At 39.3% G+C, this 8,818-nt stretch overlaps 1 protein-coding gene across 1 annotated transcript in view; it reads right to left on the reverse strand.

Moving 5' to 3' along the window:
- The window catches only part of LOC140235514 (phosphoribosylformylglycinamidine synthase-like), a 23,841-nt gene extending 15,101 nt beyond the window's left edge, over positions 1-8,740 (reverse strand). Inside the window, exons 1-11 of the mRNA XM_072315538.1 lie at positions 8,661-8,740; positions 7,729-7,889; positions 7,037-7,169; positions 5,762-6,057; positions 5,261-5,369; positions 4,557-4,697; positions 3,698-3,825; positions 2,923-3,051; positions 1,891-2,151; positions 1,119-1,349; positions 319-542 (exon numbers count right to left, since the gene is read on the reverse strand). Coding sequence (XP_072171639.1) covers positions 319-542; positions 1,119-1,349; positions 1,891-2,151; positions 2,923-3,051; positions 3,698-3,825; positions 4,557-4,697; positions 5,261-5,369; positions 5,762-6,057; positions 7,037-7,169; positions 7,729-7,876 — 1,800 coding nt within the window. The 5' untranslated portion in view covers positions 7,877-7,889; positions 8,661-8,740. The remainder of the gene's footprint in view (positions 1-318; positions 543-1,118; positions 1,350-1,890; positions 2,152-2,922; positions 3,052-3,697; positions 3,826-4,556; positions 4,698-5,260; positions 5,370-5,761; positions 6,058-7,036; positions 7,170-7,728; positions 7,890-8,660) is intronic.
- Between the last annotated feature and the right edge of the window lie 78 nt (positions 8,741-8,818).

The following is an 8,818-nucleotide window of genomic DNA, read 5'->3' on the forward strand; positions in this document are numbered from 1 at the left end:
GATAGATCTTTATTTATGAATCTTATGACTGAAAAAAAAAAAAAATCATAACCAGATAGAAACTCTCTGAAGCAGTAGCATTATTGATACTTCATACTGCAACACCTTAAAATGTCAGGTATGAACCAAAATGGCAGTCCCAATGCAACTTTTATTACTTAACGTCTACTTTAGCGTGCAAATGTTGACAGATTGAACAATGTCTAATGAGGAAGCGACAGGCAATGTTAATGCAATATGGAATCAATGTCACATTATCATTTTTAAAATCAAATTCTGGGTGTCTCCCTTTAAAGAGATTGATTGAAAAGAACCCACCTTTCCATCACCAGTGATCTCTCCCACAAAGCTGACAGGGCATCTCTCCCTCTGGCACAGGTCGCTTAGCAACCCATCATCTTGTTCTTTCACCAGGATGGCGTTGCTCTCCTGGTACTCGGCCCCCCAGATCTCCAAGGTTGTGAGGGTGGGGTCCCCCAGCTGAAAGGCTTTGGTTCTGATCACGGCTCCCGCTGGCTCACATATCTCCTTCAGGACATTGCCTGGGAAACAAGAAAGGCGATCCCGACACCATTACTGGCATATATATTTGTGTCTACTTGAGGTATTCTCCTTGGTATACACACTATTCTCTCAAAAACAACTAGATAACAACTTACACATACCTATGTCTACTGCCAAGAGGAAAATTGTGGGTATGGGTTTTAGTCCACAGATGTAGGCACTGGGTACGGTTTGAACACAATATTATCCTGTTTATGGAACCAAAGTATTCCAAGGAACATAGGACGACAAAGGTACATCTTTCAAGTTCAAATGACATCAAACAAGTAATGCATGTACTTCTCACAGCATTTAATACAGCACATTAAATCCATTTTTTTTTTCTTTTCTTTTTTTGCAAAGGAATCTTCATCAAACTAAGACGATGTGCATTAAGAAGGGATGAGCATGGAATCTGTGATAAACATTGTGAATAATAGCAAATCAAAATACTGCAGCATGGAAGGAAGGAAATGGGCCGTCTAGAAAAGTGAGAAATTGCAGTGTCAGGATAGCAGAACAAATATGATGCAACGTAGCAGACAAATAGGGCCAAATAGATGAGTTTTACTAACCATTCCCGCCTGCTCCCTGGTCATGGATGCTACAGATAGGGTTCTTCTCCCCCATCTCAATGCAGGCTCTCACCACACGGTTCAGTTTCTGCTCCATCTCGGCATCCCCCCGCTGCACAGCCCCAAAGTCCAGATCCTCCGTGTTGTCCCCCTGCACCTGAATGGAAGAGGCTGCTCCCCCTCCAACTCCAATGCGGTACACGGGACCACCGAGTTTCACCACCTTCATTCCTAGGGGTGTGTGACGTGAGTTGCAGAGGGGCAAAGAGGGGAAGACAACAAGAGAACATTTTGACATGTGATACAACATTCGCTCTTTGCAAATTAATTCTTTTTCAAAATTAGTCAAACGTTGCAAAATTTTGTGAGCATAAACATAATCAATTTCTTAGCTTAAGCTAAAAGAAACCTAGCATGTAATCTCCTCACAGCATGCATATAGCTTAATGTAATATTGCACCCTGTGTCTTTGGTCAAAGACATCTGATTATGATCTTAATTCCTGCAACAAATGGTTACACTGCTTGTTCATTTTTATCCAAGTCCCCTACACAAGGTTGGGAAGAACAATTGAGACTGTATGAAGACTTACTAGGCAATTTTAATTTGGCATTCAATAGATATCTAATGGGAGTGTTGTTGACTAGACCATAATTACGGAAACTTAATCATACTGTGCATACAGGGCAAGTATTGGCACTGAAACAGATACGGCATACTCATAAACAATATGAAGAACAGTACTTTCTTGAAGTCAGCACACAACACTCACCTGTCACTGGTTGGTCTTTCTTGATGTGTCCCTCTTCCAGAGACCCTATACCCCCCGAGAACATAATGGGCTTCACCCACTCCCTCCTCTCGTCTCCACTGACGAGCATCCCAAAGGACCGGGCAAAGCCGGTCAGGACTGGCTCCCCGAACTTGTTGCCGTAGTCTGAGGCACCGTTGCTCGCTTCGACGGCAACTTCCAGTGGGCGGGCCATGTTGCTGGGATATACGAATGAGGGGTCCTCCCATGGCAGCTCATAGCCTGTGATCAGAATGCAATGCCACAAAACAAGGTACGAGGAATTTTTTTTTGACTACTTTCAATGTGAAAATACATGGCAGAGGTAAGCCACTTTCAACAAGACCAAACTAAGCTCAACATACAGATTACTGACAAAAATCACAGTGGACAGACTCTAGAATAGTGCATTGGGCTGGGGCACTATCTTTTTTTTTTCTTTTCTTTTTTAAACTCACACAACATGCCCGTTGACATGTTGATCCTACATGCACTGCTAATCAATTCAGTTGTGTCCATCATTTTACAGACAGCATCAGCCAGAATCAGAATTTCACAGTATTTGTGCATAAACAGAAAATCTGAAGCAGTTAAAGAATTCCAAATACAGCTAATAAACAGAGACATTTTGTTGGACTATCAAAAGTAGTCCAGGACTTGCCTACCATTCATTTACATGAGCAGATCTATATGAAGGAGAACATTTGCCTTTGAAACTCACTAATAACTGTCACCAAATTTTAGCTTTAAAATCAATCTGCTTGCATTTCTTGCAATGATATGTTCATTCATGACTGTTGTCAACTACTATGTTAATAAATTTTGATAGACACACATAATACAAACACAGCATTTCACTATCTGTTTGAGCAAATTCAAAACCAAAAAACTGTACCTCTCTGTAACCTGTCTTGAATTATTTAGAACAACTAGCTGAACTACTAAACTCCTACAAAACTGGCATTACACTAACTTTCTGCAAGCTCTCAAATAACACAGCTCATGACCTCTGACCTGGTATATGCAGATTGCCAAAGCAGTAGCCTGCTGTCCCAGCCACAACGTGAGAGCCTCGTCCAGCAGACTGCACGTCTCTGATTCGCCCACCAGTCCCTGTTGTGGCTCCACTGAAGGGCGCAACACCTGGCAGCAAAATGGTACAAAAAGACCCACCACCATGCAATTTAAAATTAAAATGGTAATCACGACAAAGATAGAAGCAGAGAGATGAAGAAAGGAGGAGGAAAGGGAAAAGAAGAAGACAAAGAAGGAGAACAACAAAAACATAGGGAAGAAAAAAAAGGAGAAGTAGAAGTAAATGATCAAGACAAAGAGAAAAGGGAGAGGAGAAGGAGAAAACAGACCACAAGAAGAAAAATCTAATCAAAAGGAGAAAAGGAGGAAGGCGATGAAAAAGAAGTGAGAGAAAAAAGTGTCTGCACATAATGTTTGATAACACTAATAGAACAAATTCATATAATCATGAAGCTATAAGGGAAAAATGAACCACCTTGACACTGACAACCTCAACAGGATCTAAATTTGTCCACAGCAACACAAGATCCCACAGTCACTTAACAGCAGGAATTCACAGGGGTAGCAAAATCTCAAAATCATCCCTAAAGCATGATAAGCATACGATGTAGTATAAAAAATCATCTTAGCTTTAATAATCATGTGAAACACCTCACAAGAGCTGCACATCATCACAAAGACAACATCAATGGGGAAAATTTCATCTGCAACAGTGCCATGTGGGTTTTTTTTTTTTTCTAATTAAGATTTTTACCTGTGGGGAAGTTATGTGTCTCAGCGGTAAAGATGATATGTCGGTCAAGACTCTTCTCCGTCATGGGCGTGGCCGCAGAACCGGGGCTGGCTGGATAGAGCGCCCTCAGGGTAAATCCCTTGATGGCACTGCAATGACAGTCACATAAAAAATATCAAGGTCCTTCTCAGTATCTTCAAAGGAGTGTTTCGTCAAATCTTTTCTTTCAGCTATTATCTACAGTAGCACTTGACTGTACCTTGAATAGATGCAACAGTCGGATCACCGTTTATTCCTCTATCCTGAATAGCTCTAAATCAACATAATCTTATCATTTTGTTATCAGTCTAGTGTACACGTAAATATAGTTATGTTTGAATGTACCAATAGTAAGTTTTGTTTTCTAAAATGATTGTATTCCATTTGTGATTAAATCAATGCAGAAGATGCTGAATAAATTTGATTTTGAATTTGCACATGACTTTAACTTGAACAGATGAAACACTTCTTTTGAAAAAAAAAAAATCCTTGTAGTGTGCAATGTTTCAACCCACTTTACTGTAATGCAAAGTGCCATTTGCACAGTATATTCCCTGTGGCAGGTGGCGCTACAGCAAATGATGGGCAATTGGATCAACGTGACAATCTCTGCAGGATTTCTAGAACTTTGACATGATAGAAACTTAACCCTTTGAAGACTAGTCCCAAGCATTCTCAGGCCAGCGAGTATGGAAAATGCTTTTTAAATGGACTTTTTCAATGGACCAAAAGGGAGATTCACTCTCTTCGTACTGCAACAATGTGTGTGTGTGTGTGTGTGTGTGTGTGTGTGTGTGTGTGTGTGTGTGTGTTTTTGGGGGGAAGGTGACAAAAATGGTACCTGCTGTTGTCAGAAAATTTGATGATGTTGTTTGGGTTGCTTGTCTCTTGGGTCTTCATCACCATCTTGAAGAGTGAGTCCTCCTTCTCCTCCCCGTCCACCACCATCCGACCCTTAAAGAACCAGTGACGGCTGTGCTCGCTGAAAATCAAAATCAAAACAAAACTCTTAAATACAACGTAATGACAAAAAAAAAAAAAAGAAAGAGAGCATCATAATTATAAACTTATCGTCATAAGGTGCCAACAATATCAACACTATCATCTTTACATCACAAGGTGCCAGTACCAACATGTTGCACTCTTTCTCGTTTTTTGTATTAAATGCAGGGAGATGAGTTTCTGTTTAAGTCCAGCTTTCTGATATTTGCTCTCACATGACAAATGTACAGTTGCCAAAGTAAGACGCTTGCAAAAATTGTGCGGAATTTCTTTAGTATATTAATGCTGATGACATTTTCCTACTATAACCTTCTGCCTGTTACATTGGATATTCCTTCAATAACCAGTATGATGTTTTTCCTTCTCTGTGATTTTTGAAACTCTTGTTTTTGTCTTTGCAGTGCAAATCACAATTCCCTACTTGAAAACATTTCTTACTTGCAAGAGAAGGGTTAAATGTTTGAAACAGGCAAAATTCAGTCATATTTTTGCTGTTGGTGTGATCAAGTATCACAGTTGTGTATGAGACTGTGTTTATGATACCTGTTTGATTGAGCAAGGTCAAAGCACTCAACGCTGGTTGGATTTCTCTTGACCTTATTGACAAACATGTCGGTGTAGTATTCAAGATCCCACTCATCGAAAGCAAGGCCTGCATGGAAAAAAAAAACAATACAAAACATCAATAACGTTCTGCACTCTTTACTTCAAAACAAATGACTCTGCAAACATATGGCTACTGGCACAAGTCACAAAATGTTATTGATTTTTGCACTCATCCTTGGAAAGCTACAGCAACTTCCGATAATTATGCAATGAAAACTTTTCACAAGCGGAAATGTAACTTGAATATTATTGAATGGTGCTTAATAGTAATCACTTACCTATGGAAAACAAACAATTAAATAACAAAAATGGGTTGAGTGGATTACGAAGTGTAATTTGAAGCTACAATGAGCTAAGATGATCAATGATTTGCACAGAATGCTGAATTACGTGTTCAGGGATCTGATCATGCTGCCTTTCAAGAGGTTTTTAACTCACCAAGATCTTTGTTTGCTTTCCTCAGAGCTGCTTGTCCCTGCTCCATGATATCCACATCGTAGACCTCCTCTGGGTTTACGTTGATGGCAAAGCTCTTGAGTGGCTCCAAGTAACGGCATTCTGTCATGCGATCGTGAAGGGCAGCTAAAATGGCACGCTCAGCGTCAGCCAACGTGGCAGAGCCATTCGCTGCGATGAGGAAGCGTCGCGAGCGCTCAATGCGCGAAATGTTCCCAAGCCCAGCTGACTGGCAGATGGAGACTGCATTAGTTGACCAGGCTGTGGAGAAGTTTAACCTGCACAATGAACAGAACAGAAGTCAGGCTTGCTTAGATGAATTCAAAGTTTCCTTTGTCAAAGCGTATCACAGAGAGATGAGCTTTTTTTTTTCAGTTGAGTACAAGTGAAGTTCAATATATATCTCATAATGTGAATGCAAAAGAACAGCTGTTTGACAAAGATGTCACAAGATTACACAAGTCACACATTTGCCTGGACAAATACGAGAATCACACACAAATATGTCTGAAGAATGGCACAGTGTATTATGTTATGGCTTCTATTCTTTCAATTGTGTGTCTCTGAAGATATCAGTTGAAATGGATCCAATCTCAGAAAGCAATTGGCTATACACTACATAATTAAAAACAGCGAGGACTGAATTTTCTACCTAGGTAATAATAATCACTGTGATGATAGAGGTAAGTATGATCATGTACTGTATTCAGTTAAAAACAAATTTGAAAAATACTGCAAATCTCTTAATGCACAGCTTGATGCACAGCTTTAATTGCAAGTTGAATTTAACTTCAGAACTAAAAGCCAACACAACTGAACAGTCCTCTGAGTATACATGTGGACAGATCATAGGATGCAATTGTATGACTGGTTGAAGTGAGACATCAAATTTCACATGAATGGTTTATGTGAGAGCTCTGCATTACTTGCCTTCATACACCCCACAAACAAAAATTTCCAAAAGAACTCTCCACAGAAAGAACCTTTTTACTTGTAAGCTATGTACACATATTCATATCATTCAAAGTCAAACATGCCAACTGCAGTTTCCTTTCTAACAGGCAAGAACAGCCCTAAAGCCAATGAATAAATAGGTAAATAGATAAATACATAATACACAGATAAAATAAAACAAAATACTTATACCATACATACTTTCACATTCTTGTGAAACAAAGGCACTTCATGTTTCAAGTGCACTGGCAGACACTTTCCTCCTAACTGCCACAACTAAGACAGGAAAGCATGGCACCTCACCTAGGTCCTATCTCGATAAGAAGGGATCCATCCGTCCTTCCTGCATCAAGCACAGACGTAGATGAGATCTTATCTTCCTGAAAGGGAATCCCGATGATGAAGAGCAGCTTCTTGACATCTTCAGCTGACAGATCTTTTTGAAAAGCAGACAAAAAACAAAACAAACTAAACACATTGAATTGCCTCTGAAAATCAAAATTACATTCCATCCTCTCATATGACTACATTTTTTATAAGAACACCTATCATGATATCAATTCATCATTTTCCTTTGTGACAGTAACATATTCTTCTAGGTCAAACTGAAATTGTTCACCTGCATGTATAATGGAATCTGGTAATTTTTTGTTAGACACTAAAGTACCTTTGTACCATGAATGATCAAGACTAATCAAACTTGCCTCCTTTACAAATTTGCTACTTTGTTGTTGGTTTTAAGGACTGATAATCATGTAATGTTTACATGACAAACTGAAGGGCTTTAAACTTACTGTCATACTTTGAGGAGTTACTGAATTCACAAGAAAGGAAGAAAAGGAATACAAAAGAAAAAAGAGAACATGAAAGAGATTCAAGGGGGAAAAGAAGGAAAAGGAAGAATAAAAAAAAGAGATGGAGGAATTATCTACCTGTTTAGTAGGATGAAGAAGTGCAGAAATCACACAGACAATATTGAATGATTATACACTCACCACCATCATCTACTTGGATGTTGTAGCAGGCCTCTGTTTGAAGGGTCACATCAGCATCCTGTCCCACAATGCTCTTCACCTTGGCTAGTGTTGTCTGATGAGCCCCTTCACTCAAAGCTGGGGTGGTAAAGTAGTGCAGGACAGCCATTCCGGAAAGGTATCTGCCAAAAGAATTCAACAGCAGCTGCTTGATATCCTGGAATTACTTTCTTACAGCTGTATGCACTTTGTATATAATAATTATCATGTACTCTAATCATTTGATATTATATGTGTATGTAACCGAGAAAAAACAAACAAACACTGAAATAATAGATTGTATTTTATAGGCTGGGCTTTAATAATTTACATCAAAATTCTGACTCAGACTCAGAAGAAGCTAACTAGGTAGGCTGCCTGAAAGCTTTATTTTACTTAAATGTGCAACACAACAAAACATTTATATACCATAGGCAAAAGCATTTGGCTGAACGAAATACAAAAAAAAAAAAGAAAGAAAGAAAAAAAAAATTACACTAATTTTAGATGTAGGCCCTAGGCCCTAGAAGACAATATAAATGAAACCATGAAAGTTTCACGATGAGGTTGCATTACTTGCAAATCAAAGCTCAGATATAATAGACTAGAGAAAAGAATATGTCTGGAGTAGGGCATTTAACAGAAAGCACTAACGTTACTTGAGACTGATGTAGGAGACCTACTGTAAATTTATTGTTGAGTTAGAATTTAGATGAGCTGAGCTGAGTAAGCTGACAAAGTGAAATCTCAGTCACACATATTTTAAGGTACGGGACTACACGGCAACAATGTGCACTTCCAAATTCCAAACTGTGGACGTGTATAATATATAGTCATTGTTACCTAACTGGATAGTTATCTCAAGAAAAATGACAACTCCAACACATCGATGCAAACACAGTTTCCGCTCTTACCAATGTCCGGCACTAACGGGAGCAACCTCTGTCTGCACTTTTCTACCAAACAGCAACCCTTGATATGACCCAGACTGACCCCGCTTCCAGTGGAACCACATCGCATATGCATGCATGTTTAATCTTAGCGAGCGAAAGCGAGCGCGACCGACCATTCA

Source organism: Diadema setosum, chromosome 11 (genome assembly GCF_964275005.1).
Source record: "Diadema setosum chromosome 11, eeDiaSeto1, whole genome shotgun sequence".
Classification (NCBI taxonomy): domain Eukaryota; kingdom Metazoa; phylum Echinodermata; class Echinoidea; order Diadematoida; family Diadematidae; genus Diadema; species Diadema setosum.